Source organism: Rhinatrema bivittatum, chromosome 3, assembly GCF_901001135.1.
Source record: "Rhinatrema bivittatum chromosome 3, aRhiBiv1.1, whole genome shotgun sequence".
Taxonomy (NCBI): Eukaryota; Metazoa; Chordata; class Amphibia; order Gymnophiona; family Rhinatrematidae; genus Rhinatrema; species Rhinatrema bivittatum.
In genome coordinates this window covers 233,411,268-233,434,301 of record NC_042617.1, presented here as the reverse complement: position 1 = coordinate 233,434,301, position 23,034 = coordinate 233,411,268, and the positions used below count along the sequence as shown (strand labels likewise).

The following is a 23,034-nucleotide window of genomic DNA, read 5'->3' as shown; positions in this document are numbered from 1 at the left end:
CTCTTTTGAAAAAGAATATATTTTTCCATCATACTTTTTATATTATCATACTAAAATTTAAACTCTACTTCCTCACCTTCCACCAACAGATACTATTTAAAATTGTACAAAGCAAAGTTTCTCTCATTATGGAACCCCCATTCAAGCATGGCTCCCAATACTTTCCTTATTTACACCCATATCCAACACTTAAGATAACTCAACAAAGGGCACATGGCTATTAAAATCACCTACTGAACGTACCAAATAATCTTATCACTATGTTGCTATTTTTAAGAGTTGGGCTTTATCTACATAAATTTGGGTGTTACAAGGGTCGATCTGTACAAAACAAAATGTATCACCGTTTAGCAGGCAAAAGTAAGCACGTATTTCACAATGAATGTACTTTTATCCAATTGAAAAATAGGCATTCCTGAAGCATGTTGGGGGGAAATAAACTATGTTTGTATATAGAATTTTTCAATATACGAGGGTAGTTTTTACTCTGTAAGTCAACCCACATCAAGGGCAGTGGAATGCCTTTTTCCCGATGCAGCTGAGATGCTGTCCCCATGATCTCCTAGGTGCACTCATGGTGCTTCTTAAAGGCCCAGAGGCGAGAAACTCTTCAGTTGGCACTCCTTGATGACATAGGCGGTCCGACTATTTAAACCTTGTGTTGCAGTGCTTGCTGCTATTGTCTCCTTGCCTTCCTTTGCTGTCTCCTTGTCTTGCCTTGTGTCATTGTCTCTTTGCCTTGACTGTCATCCTGCCTGTGTTCCGGTCCCCTGTCTCTTGCCTTTTCGTTTCTGCTTGACTCCTGGTTTTGACCCTGACCTCAGATTCTGACTGCTCTTCTGGACTGCTACCTGCCCTGACCCCAGCTTGGACCCGAATACTGTTTGCTCGCTGCCTGCCCCGACATTGGTCTGGACTCTGATACCCTTGCTTGCTGCCAGCCCTGATCACTGCCAGAGACCTGTCTTCCTCAAACCACTCAATACTGGAAGTTCGCCTAATTCCTGCAGGCCGAGAAGGAGGAAGCGGCCTGACGCACTGCAAGGATGTGATTCTTTGATTTTTTAGGAGCAGGGAGGGCGAGAGAAGGGACCGTAGTAGTGCCACAGGAGTGGGGGCAGCGGAAAGGAAATAATGTGCTGTCCCACTGCTACCAATGAGATTTCTCCCATTGCTGGAGGAACCTGTAGGAGGACCATGGCCCATGCAGCCTCCCTGTTCTGAAACCTATGACCCACAGAAATAGCAGGTGTAAGTATACATGGATTCTTTTACCTTCCTTTTGGTGGATTTTTAAATAAAAGCTAGCTGGATAATTTGTGTTTTAAAATCTATCTAAAATTGGATAAAAGTACCTCCATATTTTGCACGCAGGGTGGGTTTTTGAAAATTGTCCCCTATATGTATAAAGTATATAATAAGACAATCTTAAACTCTCAATCATTATAGGTTCAAGTGATCTGAATTGACAGGCTTCAATGGAGAGGCCAAGACCTGGCTGAGAAAGCAGGATGCAAGTTCCCTTTAAAGTTTTTGCCAATTCAGTTCACTGGCTGGAACTAAGTGAAAAGCAGTACCTGGCTGTTCTCCCAAAGGCATTGGCTACTAATTCAGCAGTGCTGCAAGCTCTAGTGAGCCTGAGAAGGAGCTACTGGGACTGGGCATGGAATCCTGACATGTACTTAGGGAGGCAAATTGCTAATTACTGGGCCAGCAGTGGAATGACTTTCATAATGTTGTCTAGTCCATTGAAATCAGCTTCACAGAACTGGATTACGATTCTCATGTCTAGGGAAGGCTCTAAGAATATACTGCTTGGTTAACTCAAGAAGAATGGCTGAGAAACTTGGAAACAGTTCAGATTCCCTCTGCACTGCTCACAATTTATGACCTTTAGGGTGACAATCTCCCTAGGCTACAATCAAAGGAATTATCTTATGGGTACACTGACAATTCAATATATAAAGAAAGTGCTATGTATTTTTTTTTTTTTAAAGAAAATCTTTGTATATTTTTTCCTTCAAATTCTGTTAATATGATGATAATTTTAAATTTCCTACTTGCTGTAAACAGAATACCAGTCACATTGCTCCTTTCATGTCAGATTCAGATAACTTTATTGACATGACAATTTTATATGTTGCCAAAGTAATATAGAGTATATAATATATACAAATCAGTCATCAAATTGCTTTTATGAATCTTACCTTGAAAGCACGAGCTTCTGAATTCCTGTGAGTTACCGTCTGTGCTAATAGGCTGCGCCATCCCATTGGATCTTCCTTGTATGAAAGCTGCCCTGCTCGCAGTTTGACATAAAGAACTCCATCTCTGGACAAAATAGACCTGAATAAAAGAGGAGACACAGCATCAACATTGGTCTTTTCAGTAAGCTAAACATGCCCTCTTTAATTTAAGAAACAGACATCCCCTCCCAACTGCTTAAGACAGGTGAGGCAGTGAGGTGTTCTGCTTTATTTCCTGTCATAACAATGGTAGATATCTTGGGTGTAACTGGACTTCCTGTACAGCATGCCATAAGCATATCTGAACTTGTAAAATATGGCTCGGAGTTTCCAGCTTTACTCACTCAACCCCAAAGGAGTAGTGAGTTTGACACACGGGGCAAGAAAGCTGTAGCACTTATGGGCAAACATGGATGATGGAGAAGAGAGAAGTCAGGAAAAAGCATCAGTGTTGGAGAAGAGGTGATGGAGGCTCTTGTGGAAAGGTGTAGGAGAGGTGGCAAATATTTCCTTGTGGGAAGGAGAAGAAGAAGAAGAAGGAGCTCTTATGATGCAAAGGAGGAAGCAGAAGATGCCCTCACAGAAAGGGTGGGGTCTGAAGGAAGAAGCAGAGGTGGGCTGAGCCTCAAGTAACGGGTCAATTCAGAAGAAATTGTGCAGTGTGTGTAATGACTGAGCTGAACCAACACAGGAAGATGAGTGGGGTACAAGGGAGAAAAGAGTGAGGTAGGTGAGAGAGGGAGTGAGGAGGAAAGGCAGAAATAAAAAGAGGTAGGAGAAACAGCAAAAAGGCTATATGGTAAATAGAGGTAAAAGAGTAAGAGGTAAAAATAATTTAAAGGCAAGAGAACGATATTATTATATAGGACAGAAATGTAAAACAAAAAAACAGTAACAGAAAAAAAGAAATAAAACAAATTTAAAGAAATCTCAATAAAATACAGATTACATAAACACAATGCAAGAATTGAGATATGACGAGACCAGACAGACAATTTTTTGGGTGAACCAGATATGAAAATCTCCTATTAAATCTGTGTGCTTCCTTTACTGCATCACTCTCCAGGGATTGCCATTTCAGCCATAAGGCCCTGCTTTTTCATTTATTTTACATTATACAAGGAATTTGCATATTTTACTGATAGAACTTAGACCAAGGTCCATTCTCTACATTACTATTATTCCCTCTGTGTTCTGCAAATTGAAATTCAAAAATTTCTATCCTGTATTTACACCTTTCTGAAATATGTTACAGAATAAAATTAAGTTACTTACCTGTAACAGTGGTTCGCCAATGGACAGCAAGATGTCAGTTCTCACATGTGGGTTACATTATCTGATGCAGCCCGGCATGAAACTTTGAACATACTCTACTAAGCATGTGAAGCCCTAGCTCCTTCCCTGCCTCCCAGGCTGGGCCTTTCAGTCTATTATAAAGCTAAGACGTGGAGAAACCAACCCAAGGGGAGGCAGGAGGGTTTTGTATGGACTGACATCCTGCTGGAGAACCACTGTTACAGATAAGTAACTTCACTTTCTCCGAGGACAAGCAGGATGGCAGACCTCACATAGAAACATACATAGAAACATAGAAATGACGGCAGAAGAAAACCAAACGGCCCATCCAGTCTGCCCAGCAAGTTTCGCACTTTTTTTTTTTTCCTCTCATACTTATGTTACTCTTGGCTCTTAGTAACCTTTAGGTTCTATTTCCCTTCCACCCCCACCATTAATGTAGAGAGCAGTGTTGGAACTGCATCCTAACTAATTAATTAATTAACATGTGGGGACTCCTAAGCTACAGGCTGCCTCAAACAATTGAGGACAGGCCAACTTCATATCTGTTTTTCCTTTATTTTTTGGATGGCACTATGGACAAAATTATGGGCCCTACAGGGACTGGAGTTGGGTTGTACACCTCAAAGAGACTCCGAAGGACAGACTGTTTAAAATTCAATTTGGTGTCAGGAACCCCTGCTAAAACAGGTGCGCTGAGAATGTGTGGAGAAAAGCCACTTCGCTACTTCAAATCAGATACAGTCAGAGGTCCAGTACAGTGAGATCTGACATGCCCCACTAGACCCAGGTCCTCCTGGGCATGAAAAATGTTGAGATTACTTACCTGATAATCTCGTTTTCCTTAGTGTAGACAGATGGACTCAGAACAAGTGGGTATAGTGTGCTCGTGCTAGCAGTTGGAGACGGATCTGACGTCAGCACGGGTACATATACCCCCACAGGAAGTGAGGCAATTCAGTAATCTTCCTTGCAAAAGCTGTTATGGATATATGTGTACTGACGATCAATAAATTAGTGAAACAGGATTCCCCTGACCGATTGACAGTAGCTGGAGACCGCCAGCGTTCCCAACCGGAAGGCGTCGACACCTGGCAAAGGGGACGCTCTTATGTAAGAAAATGACATGGCTACCGTGAATCGGTGAAACCCATGTATACCGGCAGCCGGGCGGGATGCTGAGTCCATCTGTCTACACTAAGGAAAACGAGATTATCAGGTAAGTAATCTCAACATTTCCTAGCATGTAGCCAGATGGACTCAGAACAAGTGGGATGTACAAAAGCTACTCCCGAAGCGGGCGGGAGGCTGCCTGAGGACCGCGTAGGACCGCCCTCGCAAATGCTGTGCCCTCCCTGGCCTGGACATCCAGATGATAAAACCTGGAGAGGGAGGGAGGGAGGACCATGTCGCCGCTTAACATATTTCTGCGGGTGACAGCATCCTAGATTCTGCCCAAGATGCTGCTTGGGCTCTGGTAGAATGAGCCTTGACTTGTAGAGGTGGTGACTTCCCAGCCTCTACGTAGGCCGCCCTGATAACTTCTTTAATCCAGCGGGCGATGGTGGGCCGAGAGGCCGCTTCTCCTTGTTTCTTGCCGCTGTGAAGGACGAACAGATGGTCCGTCTTTCGTACTGCGTCTGTCATTTCCAGATATCTGGGCAGCAATCTGCCGATGTCGAGATGGCGTAGCAAACGCCCTTCTTCTGATTTCTTCAAACCCGCCTTGGTTGGCAAGGATATGGTTTGGTTGAGGTGAAATTGTGAGACCACCTTAGGCAAGAAGGAGGGAACCGTGTGAAGATGGATAGCCTCAGGAGTGATTCTGAGAAAGGGATCACGGCAGGACAGCGCTTGTAGTTCCGAAATGCGGCGTGCTGAACACACTGCCAGCAGGAACACCATCTTCAAAGTGAGAGAATGGAGAGACAGGCCCCGAAGGGGTCTGAAGGTGGATCCCGCGAGGAAATCCAAGACAATGTTGAGGTTCCACAGGGGCACTGGCCACTTCAGTGGCGGACGAATGCGCTTGACTCCTTTCAGGAAGCGGGAAACATCTGGATGCGTGGCAATGGTCCTGCCATCCCTCTTGGGACCGTAGCAAGACAGCGCAGCCACCTGAACCTTGATGGAGCTTAGGGAGAGACCCTTCTGAAGCCCATCCTGCAGGAAATCCAGAACAATAGGGATTGTGGTCGCATGTGGATTGGTGCCATAAGTGTCGCACCAGGCTTCAAATACTCTCCAGATCCTTATGTAGGTGAGGGATGTGGAAAACTCGGAGGAGTGTATCTATCACCGGCTCCGAGTAACCTCTTTTCTTCAGTCTAGCCCTCTCAACGGATAGACCGTAAGAGAGAATTGAGCTGGATCCTCGTGAAGGATGGGACCTTGACGTAGCAGGTCCCTGAGCGGAGGCAGGGGAAGAGGCTCCCCTGCCAGTAGTCTTCTCATATCCGCGTACCAGGGTCTTCTTGGCCAGTCTGGTGCCACTAGAAGAACTAGGCCCCTGTGCCTCTGAATCTTGTGTATAAGGGCGCCCAGCAGGGGCCACGGAGGAAAGGCGTATAAGCAGGGTCCCTGGAGGCCATGGCTGAACCAGGGCATCGATCCCGTAAGAGAACGGATCTTGCTTGCGGCTGAAGTATCTGGGTACTTGAGCATTGGACCTGTCCGCTAGTAGGTCCATGTCCGGAGTCCCCCACTGATCCATAATCATCTGGAAGGCTGTGGGGGACAGCTGCCATTCTCCGGGATTTAGGCTTTCCCTGCTGAGGAAATCTGCCGCGGTGTTGTCCCTTCCAGCAATGTGGACGGTGGAGATGTCCTGGAGATTCACCTCTGCCCAAGCCATCAGCGGGGCTATCTCTAGGGACACCTGTTGACTTCTGGTTCCGCCCTGTCGGTTGATGTATGCCACCGTGGTGGCGTTGCCTGACATCACTCTGACTGCTCTGTTCCTCAATCTGTGAGCAAATTGCAGGCAGGCCAACCGGACTGCCCATGCCTCTAGTCGGCTGATGTTCCACCCCGACTCTTCTCTTTGCAGTGTGCTCCCCATCCGCTCAGGCTGGCATCTGTGGTGAGCAGAGTCCACGTGGGGGAGGACATCTTCGACCCCCTGCTCGTGTGGTTGGACTGCAACCACCACCATAGCTGGGTCCGCACTCTGGCTGGTAGAGGGAGATGCACGGAGTAATTCTGGAAGCGGGGGCTCCATCGAGAGAGCAGGGAGCGTTGTAGAGGTCTCATAAGGGCCCTTGCCCAGGGTACCACTTCCAGTGTGGATGCCATGAGACCGAGAACCTGCAGATAATCCCAAGCTATGGGCCGACTGGCTCCCATCAAGGACCGTAGACGCGTTTGGAGTTTTAACTTTCTCTTGGTAGTGAGACTGACTTTGTCTGCCTGGGTGTCGAACTGGACTCCCAGGTATTCCAGTGTTTGGGAAGGCTGTAGGCAACTCTTGTTTAGGTTGACTACCCATCCCAGGCTTTCCAGAAGAGCGATCACTCGGTTGGTTGCCCGATGGCTCTCCTCTCGTGATTTCGCCCTGATCAGCCAATCGTCTAGGTAGGGATGGACAAGGATTCCTTCCCGTCTGAGCGCCACTGCTACCACTACGATCACCTTGGTGAAGGTCCGCGGTGCTGTGGCTAACCCGAAGGGCAAAGCCCGGAATTGGAAGTGTCGTCCCAGAACCTTGAAGCTGATGATCCTGATGGATCGGGATATGCAGGTAGGCTTCTGACAAGTCTAAGGCTGTGAGGAACTCCCCTGGCTGTACTGCGGTCTTGACTGAGCGCAGAGTTTCCATGCGAAACCTCGGGACCCTTAAGTATCGGTTGACTGACTTGAGGTCCAATACGGGCCGAAAAGTGCCCTCTTTCTTGGGTACCATGAAATAAATGGAATAGTGCCCAGAATCCATGTCCCATGCAAGTACTGGGATTATGGCTTTCAAGGACAGGAGCCTCGCCAGGGTAGCTTCCAATGCTGCCTTCTTGTGGATTGGACACGGGGATTCCACAAACCTGTCTGGAGGGATGTGATGGAAGTCCAGATAATAGCCCTCTCGGATGATGGTGAGGACCCACTGGTCCGACGTTATCTCGACACATCTGGGGTAGAAGAGGGTTAACCTGCCCCCTATGGCTCCGTCCCCCGGATGGATCGGCTGATTCTCATTGGGAGGCGCAGCCGGGACCTGAACCCGAGCCGGCTCCCCTCTTGTGCTGCTTGGTCCGAAAGGACTGGTTCCTGGCCTGAGGACGAGGTGCCTGGTAGCGAGTCCCATAGGGAATGAAGCGTTGGGAGCTTCTGCCTCTGGATGGCCTTGGAAAGGCGCGCTGGTTCCTTTTGAACCTGTCTTCCGGCAGTCGAGGTACTGGAGAGGCGCCCCATGTGCTGGCCAGTTTATCAAGGTCACTGCCGAACAGGAGAGAGCCCTTAAAGGGCATTCTGGTGAGGCGTGTCTTAGAAGGAGCATCGGCTGACCAGTTCCGTATCCAGAGCTGCCTCCTGGCTGCTACTGAGGATGAGACCCCCTTGGCTGTTGTACGGACTAGGTCGGATACAGCATCTGTGAGGAACGAGAGAGCTGACTCCATGTCCGCTGCCGGAGCATTGTTCCTGACCTGTGACAAACAGAAACGCGTCACCACTGTGCAGCAGGTTGCGATCCGCAAAGAAAGAGCTGCCACCTCAAAGGTCTGTTTCAGGATGGCGTCCAGTCGCCGGTCATGAGGCTCCTTGAGGGCCGTCCCCCCTCAACTGGAATGGTAGTGCGCTTGACCACAGCGCTAACCAAGGCGTCCACCTGAGGGCACGCCAGCATATCCTTGATTGCCGGGTCCAGGGGGTACATGCCCGTCAGGGCCCGACCCCCTTTGAAGGAGGCCGCTGGCGCAGTCCACTCCAAATCTATCAGTTGTTGCGCTGCTTGCAGGAAGGGAAAATGGCGGGCTGTAGGACGAAGACCTTCCAGCACGGGGTTCTGCGTAGCTGCCTCCATAGTGCTGGGGCCTGGAATAGCCAACTCCGTCAGGCACTGAGATACCAGGTCGGAGAGATCTTCCTTGGGAAAGAACCGACTCATAGTTCGATATGGCTCAATCCCCGAGGGAAGTTCCCCCTTCTCGGGGGGTTCGGACTCGTCCTCCGAGACATCAGGGTCCGCATGAGCTGGACTGCCCGGAGGCGGGTGCCCACGATAAGGGCGAGAGGGTCCAGGGGCAGGGTCAGCTGGAGCAGCCGCAGGGCCTGGACGGGAAGCTGACTGCATCTGTACAAAGGCATGGATCCCCTTAAATAAATCCACCCATGAAATGGAAGCGGTCTCTAGCCGTCGGGGTACCAGGTTCCCTGGGATTCCTGGATGTTCGAGACTGCCCGCTAGATCCGGGGTGGCCCCTGGGGAACTGTCGACAAACCTCGGTTGAGACTGGTCCTGGCCCGAGGCTCCCACGGCCTCTTCACATTGGGCACAAAGGGAGTCTGGCTCCTCGCTCGGCGTGGCTCTAAGCTGGCATGCTGAGCAGAGGCCGAGAGCTTTCACGCCGGAATCAGGAGGTGCCACCGCAGGAGACGCCGGGGCGTTTAAATGTTCCATCGTGGCTTGCGAATACAGGGCGCTGGCGCTTATGCAGCCAAGAATATCACTCAATAATAATATGCGCTCAATAATATGCACTTAAAAATATGCGGTGAGCAATATGAGCTCAATAATATACAATATGCGCTCAATAATATGCGCTCAATAATATGCGGTGAGCAATATACGCTCAATAGTATACAATATGCGCTCAATAATATGCGGTCAGCAATATACGCTCAATAATATGCGATCAACAATATACGCTCAATAATATACAATATGCGCTCAATAATATGCGGTCAGCAATATCCGCACAATAATATACAATATGCGCTCAATAATATGTGGTCAGCAATATCCGCACAATAATATACAATACACGCTCAATAATACACGCTCAATAATATGCGGTGAGCAATATACGCTCAGTAAATATACAATATGCGCTCAATAATATGCGATCAGCAATATACGCCCATCAACAGGCGCCTATCATGGGCGCTCAATACCTGAACAAGGCCGACAAAATGGCGACCTCCACGGCGTGTCGCATGCAGGCAACGCCGCTGATCCTCGTACCTCGGAGACCAAAAGTAAGAGATATACGCCTTACCTGATCCTCGGCGCTTCCCGGCTGGAAACCGTGCGGTCTCCGGCTGCGGGGGGAGAGGGGAAATACCTTCACCGCCGCGCTTGAGGAAATGCACCCGCTGCCTCTAAGTCCACACTGGGACCAAGGCACCTCTCAGCCACGCCCGAGCCCTTCTCGCTCGGGGGCTAGATCCCTGCCGCGATTCGGCCACCGGACCGAGGCGTGGACCTCCGAGGGATCGCGGAAATCACCCCGGGAAACTCAACTGGGGGAGGGACCCGAGGGTATCACCGCAGGAGTGCGGGGCTCGTTGTTCTGTAGAAATTTAGTAAGTAGAATATAGAAAGTAGAAAGTAGTATTGGAAAACACGCTCAGCGAGCGTGCAGGCTCTCCAAACTGCTTTGGAGACGGAAATTACTGAATTGCCTCACTTCCTGTGGGGGTATATGTACCCGTGCTGACTTCAGATCCGTCTCCAACTGCTAGCACGAGCACACTATACCCACTTGTTCTGAGTCCATCTGGCTACACGCTAGGAAATGGCACAATTCACTAACCAAGAGAAACAGATATCTTGGCTATGATCATTACTGTTTTTTCTTGTCAAGAAAAAAACCTGAGTAAACTATCTGGGAGGCTGAAGATTATTTGAATCCAAAGAGTAACCGATCGCCTTGACAGACATGCATTTTATTAGTCAGTGACTAAAAATATGCACAGAAAGTGGGCAGTGGAGTGCCTCAGGGATCTGTATTGGGACCCTTACTTTTCAATATATTTATAAATGATCTGGAAAGAAATACGATGAGTGAGATAATCAAATTTGCAGATGATACAAAATTGTTCAGAGTAGTTAAATCACAAGCAGATTGTGATAAATTGCAGGAAGACCTTGTGAGATTGGAAAATTGGGCATCAAAATGGCAGATGAAATTTAATGTAGGTAAGTGCAAGGTGATGCATATAGGGAAAAATAACCCATGCTATAGTTACACAATGTTAGGTTCCATATTAGGTGCTACAACCCAAGAAAGATATCTAGGTGTCATAGTGAATAACACATTGAAATGGGATCCGATCACATATATGCAGCTGACTCTGAAAAATGTTGAGAACGTAATCCTGAATGTAAATGTGTTATATAAGATTTGCTTTTCCCTTAACACCTTACTTCCTTGACAGGGAAAGGAAGCTTTTACTCTCCTTTCTCTTAGTGACTGTACTTTATATTCCACCAAATTCACCTTGGTGAATGTCTATGGTCCAAATACAGACCAGCATGCCTTCTATCGTCATCTGACTGATGCCCTTGCACTTTTTGGGTTTGAAAATGTATATCTTGGAGGTGATTGGAATGAGTGCCTGAATCCTGCTTTGGACAGGATCTCTAAGGTCTGAGGGGGACAGACTCAGGGTACTAGTATTAGAGATCTCACTGAAACATTTCATTTATTAGATGTTTGATGGTGCCAGCCCCCTGTAGATAGGGATTACATTTACTTTTTTCCTAGCATTGCTACGTATAGTAGAATTGATTATTTTCTGTGTACTCCCAATATTTATTTCATTGTCATCTCTAGTGGTATATTGAATTGTATTTATTTATTTTATTTATTTAACAACTTTTCTATACCGACATTAAAATACACATCATATCGGTTTACATTGTAACAAAAGGTAGAAAATACAAATAACAGGGGGTGGGGTGGGGGGAAAACTAAGAACGTGGGGTCAAAGGGGAGACCCCAAACTAAGATAGGGAAGGGGAGAAGGCGATAGGAACAGTAACATGTTAATTAAATGCAAAGGAGCACAAGATATACTATAAATAATATACATAATATACAAATGGAACCATTCTGATCACCATCCTGTCCAGATGCTCATCCAAGTGGCTCTCCTGGTCCTAGGCCTTTTACTTGGAAATTAAACACCTTTCTTCTCGGGGATAAAACACTTCCCCGAGATCTTGTGGGAGGCTGTTTCTGAATTCAATGAATTTAATCCAGAGGGGGAAGATGCACCAGAATTACAGTGGGATATCTTCAAAGCCTTTTTGCGGGGTAAAATCATAAGCCTTGTTAGCTATCTTCGGAAAGAGAGCCGAAAGAAGGCTGAAGAGCTGAAGGGTAAAATACAGGATAAACATATAAAGGGCTGCTTTAACAGTACCTACAAGTTACTAGACGCTGCCTAGAGAGAGTTAAAAAACTTGGAAGTGGGGAAAATTGTGAAATCGTTCAAGTACACTTGGTTAAAGTATTATGAGCATGGTGACAGATCAGGAGCTATGTTAGCTCAGGCGGTGAAGAAATGGGAAGGTAAAGCTAGTATTTACATGATGAATAGGTGCTCTGGTGAGAAATTTACAGATCTCTTAGAGATTGAACATTTGTTTGTAAACAATTACTCAATTATATAGTGCTGATGATCTGTGGGCGCTGACAGCATTGCAGCGTTTCTGAACAATTTAAATGTTCCTCTATTGAATGATGTGCAAAAAGAAATGCTTGCAGCACCTGTTGTAGAATTAGAGGTTCAGGTGGCAGTTAAGGCATTACCAGCGGGCAAATGTCCAGGTCCAGATAGATACCCGATGGCATTTTTTAAGAGACACCTGTCAGAGATGACCTAGTTTCTTCTCCCTCTCTTTCAAAGAGCAGGGGATGTTCTTTGGATAGTATGGCTGATGCCACTAGCTCGTTTATCCACAAAAAGGGCAAGGACATAGAAGAATGTTCCTCCTATAGGCCTCTCTCTCTCTCTATTGAATTCCGACATTAAAATAGCTGCAAAGATCCTTTAGTTACACGTGGAAGCAGTGCTCCTGAGTTTAATTTACGGGGATCAAACAGGCTTTGTGAAGGGAAGGTGCTTCCACAAAAATAGTAGAAGGCTATTCAACATTTTGCACATGGCCAATAAGAGGGGTAATGCTGCTCTGTTGTTATTAGATGCAGAAAAGGCCTTTGATAGAATGGGGTGGCCCTTCCCTTTTCAGGTCATGAGGCATGCTGGGATATCCAACAGGTTTGCCAATGGGATTCAAGCTATGTATGAGAGGCCTAGAGCCCACCTTTTACTCAATGGTTCATTATCCCCCTTTTTTTTTTTTTTTTACAATAGAGCAGGCCACTTGCCAAAGTTGCCCTGTCGCCTCTGCTGTTCTATTTGGCCATTGAACCTCTGGTAGCTGAGATCAGGCAGAACCTGGAGGATGTGATCAAAAGATCTTGTTATATGCTGATGACGTGTTGGTCTTTTGACAGATCCTGCAGTGTCGTGGTCGGTTCTTTTAGAACACTTGGATACATAAGTTTCCCTATCTACCTATAAAGTAAACTATGATAAGTCTGAAATATATTCGGTTCATCCTCGGATGGTGATACCTGCTAGTTTGTCTGCCTTTTCGTTGACGAGGGATGGCGTTTCCTGTTTGGGAACCCATGTCCCCAGGGATTAGCGTAGTTTATTTTCTAGAAATGATGCCGTGCTGCTGGGGAAAATTAAGCAACATTTGCATAACTGATGTGGGTGGGTAGAATTAGCCTTTTAAAGATGAATGTGCTGCCTAAACTTTTATACTTGTTTCAGGGTGCAGGTCTTCTCCACCTGCATAGCTGGATTGGGAGGATAATTTGGAATCATAAACCAGCAAGTCAGCTGAGGCAGAGTAAGGAGCAGGGGGGAATGGCTCTGCCTAATTTTCATCTCTATTACTGGATTGCTAGGCTGGGATGTATCCATACTTGGAGTTTCTTGGCTTGTGTTGGAGGAGCATTAAGGGGACGTGACTAATCTAGCAATTCTCCCCTTTTTACCTGTTGATTCGGCTCTGAGGCGTAGGGTGAGCAGAGGTAGTCCTCTGCTGGCTCATACATTACATGTATAGACGCAGGTCAATAGATATTTGAGGATAGAATACTAGCATTTGTCACAGATCTCCCCTCTTTTGGGAACCTTGTGTTGTTCGGCTGTACCTTTTCCCCTGTTTTTAGGGAATGGAGAGGGAAGGGTTTAGTTACAGTTATGGGATGATGGTTTTCGGACTTTTCAGGACCTGAGCTTAATCCTGATGCTCATGCTCAATATTTACAGCTGTGTTGGGCTTTAATGGGACATTTTGACTTGGCTCAGCCTTTACCTAATTTGAACGGTATGGAGAGATACCTTAGAGATACCTTAGTGATCCTGGTGCGTGAATCTGAGATATAGCATGCATTTAGCAAATGTTGCTTACCTGTAACAGGTGTTCTCACAGGACAGCAGGATGTTAGTCCTCAGATATGGGTGACATCATCAGGATGGAGCCCAATCAGGAAAACTTCTGTCAAAGTTTCCAGAGCTTTGACTGGCCCCTACTGGGCATGCCCAGCATGGCACTAACCCTGCAGCCAGCAGGGGTCCCCCTTCAGTCTTATTTGATAGCTACAGGCAGTGCCGAAAAAATAAAACAACAAAACGTTACGAACCCAACACCGCGGGGTGGCGGGCGGGTTTCGTGAGGACTAACATCCTGCTGTCCTGTGATAACACCTGTTACAGATAAGCAACATTTGCTTTCTCACAGGACAAGCTGTACAGAGTTGAATACTGAGCTGAGGATGTCCGAACATGCACCAAATGTACCCAACGGTGTGCAACAGGCACAACAACTGGGGTGGAATTTGGTAGAGGGCATCCTGAACCTCACCGGGCAGGCGGAAGGGTGTTGGTACGTCACGTTGGAAATAGGTTATGCAGGACAGATTGGCCGAAGATGGAATCCTGTCTTCCGGCTTTGTCCAAGCAATAGTGGGCTGCGAAAGTGTGGAGAGAACTCCAGGTGGCAGCCCTGCAAATGTCAGGAAGTGGCACCGATCGTAGGTGTCCTACTGAAGTTGCCATGGCCCTCACAGAGTGTGCTTTAACACAGGCTTGGAAAGGAATGCCTGCTTGCTGATAGCAAAAAGATATGCAGTCCGCCAACCAGGAGGAGAGAGTCTGCTTACCCACAGGTTGCCCTAATTTGTTGGGATGGAAAGATACGAATAACTGAGTGCTCTTCCTGTGGGCAACTGTACGGTCTAGGTAGAACGCTAGAGCCCGTTTACAGTCAAGGGTATGCAGAGCCTGTTCCCCTGGGTTGGAGTGGGGCCTGGGGAAGAAGATAGGTAGTATGATGGATTGATTAATGTGAAACTCCGAAACTACCTTAGGCAAAAACTTAGGGTGAGTGCGGCGTACCGCCCGGTCCTGCAGGAGTTTAGTGTAAGTCAGATAGGTAACTAGGGCCTGTAACTCACTAACCCTGCGAGCTGAAGTGATAGCCAAAAGGAAAATCACTTTCCATGTGAGATATTTTAGGTCACAGGAGTGAAGAGGTTCGAAGGGTGGTTTCATGAGCCGCCCGAGAACCAGATTAAGGTCCCAAGAAGGGGCCGGAGGATGTAAAGGTGGCTTGATATGGAGCAAGCCTTTAAGAAAACGTGTTACGAGGGGTTGACCCGATATAGGGACATCCCAGACACCTTTATGGAAGGCGGCTACCGCACTGACATGCATTCTGATGCAAGAGGTCTTTAGACCTGATTCCGATAAATGCCAGAGATAGTCCAAAAACCTTGGGAGTGGACAGGAAAAGGGATCAAGGGATTGCGAAGAACACCATGATGTGTACCTTTTCCATTTATAGGAATAAGATTTTCTTGTGGAAGGCTTCCGTGAAGCAATCAGGACACGAGAAACCGAATCTGAAAGGTTAAGTGGTTGAAGGATTAATCTTTCAAGATCCATGCCGTCGGGGACAAGGCCTGAAGATTGGGATGGCGTAGACATCCGTCATTCTGAGTGATCAGAAGCGGGTGCGTTCCCAAGGGAATGTGCCTGCGGATGGAGAGATCCTGGAGTATGGGAAACCACACTTGGCGTGGACAGTGAGGTGCTATCAGGATCATGGTTCCCTTGTCCTGACGGAGCTTCATGAGAGTCTTCGAGAGAAGGGGAATGCATAAAGCAGACCGGCTGCCCACGAGAGGGAGAATGCATCTCTGGGCTGAGAGCGCTCGCTCTGAATGAGAGAGCAGTAATTGTCCACCTTGTGGTTCTGAGGGGACGCAAAGAGGTCTATTTGGCGATGACCCCATTGCTGGAAGAGAGAGGTCGCTACAGAGGGATTGAGAGACCACTCGTGTGGCTGGAAGACACGACTCAGTTTGTCTGCCAAGACATTGTGCACTCCCGGCAAATAGGTGGCCCTGAGGTACAACGAGCGGGAGAGTGCTTCCGCCCAAATCTGCGCAGCTTCCTGACACAGAAGGAAGGAGCCTGTGCCTCCCTGCTTGTTGATGTACTACATGGTCACCTGGTTGTCCATCTGAATCAGGATGACGTGATTTGATAGGCAATCCTGAAAAGCTCTGAGAGCATATCGCATCGCTCGAAGCTCCCGGAAATTTATCTGGTTCTTGGCTTCCTCTGGAGACCAAAAACCTTGTGACTGCAGATCGTTTACATGAGCTCCCCAGCCGAGGTTGGAAGCATCGGTGGTGAGAATGAGTTGAGGATCTGGCAGGTGAAAAGGCAGTCCCTGGAGGAGACTGTTCTGATCTTTCCACAGGCGAGAGACAGATGGAGTGCGTTGGTGATGTGGACAATGGTTGACAGAGGCTGAGTCGCTTGAATCCATTGTGACCTCAGAGTCCAATGCATGACTCTCATGGCCAGGCAGGCCATTGGTGTGAGATGGACTGAGGACGCCATGTGTCCGAGAAGGACAAGGAATTGTCGAGCTGTTGCTGTATACTGAGACTGCAACTGATGAGCGAGGGACACGATGGTTTGCACTCATTGAGGTAGGAAGGCTTTTTTACCTGTAAGGTGTCCAAAGTCTGCCCCAATGAACGATAAGGTTTGAGATGGGACTAAATAGGATTTCTCGTAATTGACGAGAAATCCTAGAGAGATTAGAGTGTGTAGGGTCAAATCCAGGGACGACCGAGCGGCTGCTGGGTTGGGGCCCTGATTAACCAGTCGTCTAAATAGGGGTAGACGTGAACACCTTGTTTCCTGAGAAAAGCTGCGACGACTATGAGACATTTGGTAAAGACTCGTGGTGCCGATGCTAGGCCGAATGGAAGCACCCGGTATTGATAGTACCTTGGGCCTACTAAAAACCGGAGGTACTTGTGATAAGCTGGAGCTATCGCGAAGTGGGTGTATGCGTCCTGGAGGTCCAGAGAGCAGAGCTAGTCTCCTCTTTGTAGAAGAGGTAGAAGCGAGCCCAAGGTTACCATTTTGAACTTTTCCCGCTGGAGGTACTTGTTAAGGGCACGTAGGTCCAGAATTGGATGAAGCCCCCAGGATTTTTTGGGGATCAAAAAGTACCAGGAATAGAACCCTAGGCCTTGTTGCGAAAGAGGAACGGGTTCTATTGCTCTTAATTGGAGAAGAAGGGAAACCTCCTGCTCCAGAAGGACAGAGTGGTCGGTTACTCTCCACGCTTGTAGAGGTGGGGAGTCCAGTGGAACAGCAAGAAAATACAGATGGTAACCCTGAGCAATGATTGCCAGCACCCATTGGTCGGTTGTGATTGATTGCCATATTCCATGAAAGTGGCATAGTTGGCCTCCCACTGGTATGCTTGGCAGAGGGATCAGGCTGCTGCTTGTGGCTTTTGCTTCTGGGGCTGGCGAGGCTGAGATTTTTGATAAGGCCTCGTAGCTCGGGACCTTGTTGGTGGGGGATAGTACTTCCTTGGACGGAAGAATGACTTCTTGGAGTCCTTCTTGAAGAGCTGTCTAGAAGGGAAGTCAGAAGGTATCAATGAGAGCTGTTTGAGGGTCTCATGATGGTCCTTTAACTCAGCCACTATTTGTTGAATCTGTTCACTGAATAGATTATCTCCTATACAGGGCACGTCAGAGAGCCTGTCTTGTACCTCTGGCCGAAGGTCAGAAGACTTGAGCCAGGCCCAGCGTCTTGCCGAAATGGCAGTTGCAGACACTCTAGTGGAGGTGTCGAAGATATCGTAAGCTGTTCGTATCTCATGCTTCCCTGCCTCAAAGCCCTTGTTGACAAGGGTTTGAAGATGTTCTTGGAATTGGTCAGGCAGGGTTTCAGAGAAGTCCTGTATTTGCTTGAAAATGACTCTATTGTATTGGGTCATGTACAGCTGGTAAGAAGCAATCCTGGAGATGAGCATGGCCCCTTGGAACACTCGTCGACCAATATTGTCTAGGAACTTGTGTTCCTTGACAGGAGGGGTAGAGGAGCGTGGCTTCGTCCTTTTCGCTTTCTTTTGAGCTGATTCTACCACAACTGAGTGGTGGTCAAGCTGAGATTTTTGAAAGCCCGGGGCTGACTGTACTAGATAAGTAGTGTCAGCTTTTCTGTGTACTGGGGCAATGGATCCAGGATTTTCCCAGTTCTTTTTGAGGAGGTCAAGCAGAACTTGATGAATGGGAATAGAAGTGATCACTTTAGGGGCATCCAGGAATTGGAGAAGCTCCATCATCTGGTGCCTATCATCTTGCTCCGTCTGAAGCTGAAAAGGGACCAATTCCGACATTTCCTTCACAAAATTAATGAAAGAGAGGTCCTCTGGAGGAGAACACTTTCTACTTTCAGTAGGAGGAGGTGAAGGTAAATCATCGGTGTCTGTGGAAGTATCATCACTCCAGGTGTCATAAGGATCAGCAGGCTGACCTGTAGGACGAGAAGGGGGTTGGATACTCGAAGGGCCCGGCTGAGGCTCCGAGAAAATCGAAGGAATCGCCGGGGGCACCACGGACGCCCTGGGGGGCATTGGTACCGGCATCGATGGCACCGATGTGTCTATCGCCCCCGATGAATGAATCGGTGGCGAGGGACGACATGGCATCGATGGCTGAGGCAATACCCCTGAAGGAGTAATGCGGAATGGTGTTTCTCCTCCCGATGAAGCAGTCATGGGGGAGCGCACCGTAGCCATCGGAGACCCGGGAATCACCGGTGGAAGGGCAGTCATGAGCACCTCCATCTGGGATAGCAGCGGTGCCAGCGCTGCTGAAATCGGGTCGATGACCGGTTCCACTCTCGGTGCCGGTGTCAGAGCCGGAGTGACCTGGAGTCGTTGCATCACTTTGTCGATGGCCTCCTGGACCAGACGGTCCAGTTCTTCCCGGAGACCTGGGGCAATCAGCTCCAGCTCCGTGACGGAAGAGGGAGGCTGAGGCACAGTCGGAGGGACCACCTTTACAGGCGGAATCGTGACTCCCAAACCCCAATTGGGTGAGGGTGGCCTCAATGTCCCGGTTACAGGCGTGGTCGGTGCCACTCCTGGATGGGGCTTCTTCGACGGTGGCTCGGACGGTGGCGAGGTCGATGATTTCGCTCCCTCGACGGTCCGAGACTTACAATGCCGATGCTTCTCCCTACGATCTCCTCGATCCTGAGGGGGAGAAACGAGAGTCGATGGCCGTGAAGACGTCAATGGCGGGCGGTCACCGGACGGTTGTCGATGGTGGTGCAACTTCTACGGTGCCGGTTCCGATGACGTCGATGCGATGGACGGCGTCGGGGTGTGAGCATGGAAATGGAGTGCCATCTTCTCCATTCTGGCTTTGCGACCTTTTGGTGTCATGAGGGCACATTTGGTGCAAGTCAGGACATCATGCTCACGGCCTAAACACATTACACAGACTCTATGATGGTCTGTGATAGACATGGTGCGAGTACAGTCCGGGCACCGACAGAAACCCGATGCCATGGCCATAGAAAAATCAAGCCGCAGTACGGTCGATGGCCAGTAGGCCGCAAGGGCCAAACGATGGTAATCGACGAAAAACGGTGAAAAACTTACCGGAGTACCGCGGCTTGAGAAAAGTTAGAGGAGGGACCCCTGTGGGGCGAAGTAATTTTAATTAAGTCCGTGAGGAAAATTCCTGTCAGGAATCTCTCCAGAGCTCCTAAACCGCGAGGCTACTGCTGCGCAGAAAAAAGAAGACTGAAGGGGGACCCCTGCTGGCTGCAGGGTTAGTGGCATGCTGGGCATGCCCAGTAGGGGCCAGTCAAAGTTCTGAAAACTTTGACAGGAGTTTTCCGTGATTGGGCTCCTTCCTGATGATGTCACTCATATGTGAGGACTACCATCCTGCTTGTCCTGTGAGAAATCATGGTATCTTGGAAAAGAAGTTTGGGAATTCTACCCCACAGTCTCTTATTGCCTGTAATGCTGTTCTGTGTTTGGAATTGGAGAACAGAAATTGGAAAACTATATGGATGTCAGCGCATTGCCTTTCTATTTGTGCTAAGCACACTGTGCTGATGGTTGGTCTATTGCATAGAACTTATAGAACGCCAGTTCATTACTCAAAAATGTTTCCTGATGCAGATATTTGTTGGAGAGGATGTGGGGAGATTGCTACTTTCATACACATTTGCCCAAATGTCAGCTATTTTTGGTCCCTGGTTGCACAGGAAATTGCCAATATTAAGGGTTTTCCCATACACACTGGACCACAGCTGGGGCACTGGGTAGATGGGTGGGCTCACTGATTCCGTATAAAAGTAGACAGTTGGTTGGTCAACTGTTGTGGTGGCTAGATTTACCGTCACCACCTTTTGGAAATCGAGCCCCCCGCTTGATTATTGGCTGAGCTAGGTGCGTGAAATAGCGGACATAGAGTATTTGCAATATGATCTGAAAAAATAAAACTTTAAATATGGACAGATATGGGGTCCATATATTGCACATTGTATGCAACAGCAGTTGATGTAGGTTTCATGTGAAAATGTTCATCCTTCATGTACAATTTGGACGCTGCATGTATTATTGCTACCTCTGTAAGAAGCAGTTATGATGCTGTCATAATATCTGGCCAGTTGTAAGGTTTGTGCTGTATTGTTTGGTACACTGGGAGGGAAAAAAGTTATTAAAAAGGATTGTGTTTTACAAGCTCTGTGGGGAAAAAAAAAGATTAAGGGGCCCTGCCTGGGAAGTGATCTATGGCTGCATATGCTAGAAGCTTTGAAATCAAAAGTTCAATGCCGGGCTTCATTGGATGATGTAACTCACATGTGAGGACTGACATCTTGCTTGCCTTGAAGAAAAATAAATATGTGATAAAATATATAAAAATCAACTGAAAGCCAACCTGAAATTATTTATAAGGAATTAAGGAGAAGAAACATTTTAAGCCCCATCAGCAGGAATACTTATACAGAACTTACTTTAGATGTTGGGGTCCCTTGCTTAAATCTATCACTATCTCCCAGTACCGCGGGCCTTTAACTTTTATCTGCAAAAATAGAGAGCAATTAGCAGTGAGCTATCATGTATAAGCATCCACGGACATAATACTGGACAAGAAAAGTTTCTATGATGACAACAGGTGGCCTTGTAGAGCAATTAGTTACTTGTGACCAAGCAATGCAACATAAGATTTCTTTCAATTTATGCAGATGGTTTAGGTAAAAGTTTTTTAAAAATCCAGACATATTACACAGCCAACATCTTTAATAGGAATTTTGACTAAATCCTGTTTATTAATTTTCCCACCAGTCTGGACCTCTGGATATCCTCTAGTGTTGCAGGTTCAGAGACTGACAAAAATCACAGATCCTGCAATGTTTTCACTTCTCTTCAAATGACCGAGCTTTGCTGCTCTCGCAATGGGTTCCAATTAAGAAACCTTCCAAAGCCTCAAATGAAATAAATACTAATAGAGCACAATTAGAAATGTCAGCCTATTAGAAATCCTTAAAACGCTGGAACTCACAAAGGTCTGCTGAGTGAAAATGGGTTACCTTTTGTAAGGAATATTAAGAATATCTTTGCTCATAGACTTGCCAACCTAGCGAAGGAGGCTTTAAACCAGGTTTGAAGGGAATGATGACAAAAGTTCAAAGGTAAGCAGGACATAAGATAACTGGAATGAAGTCTTGGACATAGGTAAATGTAAAGTGTACTTAGTTATTAGACATAAGAGCTCACAGCTTGTAGTGAAAGCAAGCAGCACACTTTTTGGGAGAGAGGAATAGAGTGCGCAAAGGACCAAGGTTTGTGATAAGCCATTTGCAGCTGGGACTCCCTCTCATCCTACCAACAAGGGCACTGCCTTGACCTAGTCCTGTCTTCCAACTTCACTCTCTCAGACTTCTCCACCTCTGTTCTTGCTAATCTGTGTTCTTCCCCTTTCTAACCATTATCTGATAATTTTCATACTTAGCCACCTTCCTCTGAATTCTTGTCCAATCACCAACACTAGGAATATCCAAGCTATTGACCCCTGCCATCCTCTCCAGTACTGTCTTATTTCTCCAACCCTGTTAAAGTCTGTTGATGACAATTTCTTCTTATAACACACTTTCGTTACCCCTCCCCTGAACTGTAAGGCATGTCAAAACCCCAACCTTGGCTCACACCTCCATAATTCACTCCTGGGTTTCCACACTCACTCTGCAGAGTGTGTCTGCCTGAAATCTCATTCCTATGCAGATTTCATATGTTTCAAATTAATGCTTGGCTCCTTCTGATCTATTACACTTGCCCAGCAAGATTATGTCGATCTGACAAACACCCTTGCCTCCAATTTCCACTATCTCTTTGCCAAACTCACCTCCCTCTCTCGCCTTCCCATCTTCCCTACATTTTCTGCCCAGACTATGGATGACGTTTTACATGAAAAGACTGACAAGATTAATAGTGAATTCTCCACTAGACTGGTTCCTGTGCCCCCAATTCATTCATCTCCCCTTCCTTTGGCCCTTGCCACACTTTCTTCCATTTCTGAAATCATGGAGGAGGAACTACTTATTCCTCTGACCTCATTCCCACCCTGCTCCTCCAGTTCTATCTCCCCTGAAATCATCTCCTCAGTTGATCACTTGCCACTGCAACTGTCCCTCTTCCTTCAAATATGCTGTTAACATGCTGCACCTCAAAAAACCTAAACTGAACCCTTCCTGCTCTGCTTACTATCAGCCTCTCTCCTTTTTGCATCTAAACTGCTTGAATAGTTGACCACAAATTACAAATATGCAGACAGAAATTGAAATGGAAACCCAAAGAAGCAACACACTGAATGCAGTACAAAACTGGAAAATCAGAAACACATTCACTTCTACACTTAAGCCAAGCCTCCACTGTCATTCTTGTGAGACATGGAGGGGTTATGTTGGAGCTGATGAGATCCTGTCATTCTTCTCGAGGACAATTTTTTCTTTTCTTTTCTTTTTTAATTTAAGTTTTTTATTGAAGATTTAATAAAAAAAACAAACTTGCACAATTGCTTACAGGCTTTCCAACATATTAAGGTACACACAAACAGTCAGTGCAAAGTTG

The 23,034-nt window shown here is 47.2% G+C and overlaps 1 protein-coding gene across 1 annotated transcript in view; it reads right to left on the bottom strand.

Moving 5' to 3' along the window:
* The window catches only part of ANAPC1 (anaphase promoting complex subunit 1), a 540,434-nt gene that overhangs the window by 31,863 nt on the left and 485,537 nt on the right, over window positions 1-23,034 (bottom strand). The window contains exons 26-27 of the mRNA XM_029596802.1: window positions 20,922-20,989; window positions 2,208-2,346 (exon numbers count right to left, since the gene is read on the bottom strand). Of these exons, the coding sequence (XP_029452662.1) occupies window positions 2,208-2,346; window positions 20,922-20,989 (207 nt within the window). The remainder of the gene's footprint in view (window positions 1-2,207; window positions 2,347-20,921; window positions 20,990-23,034) is intronic.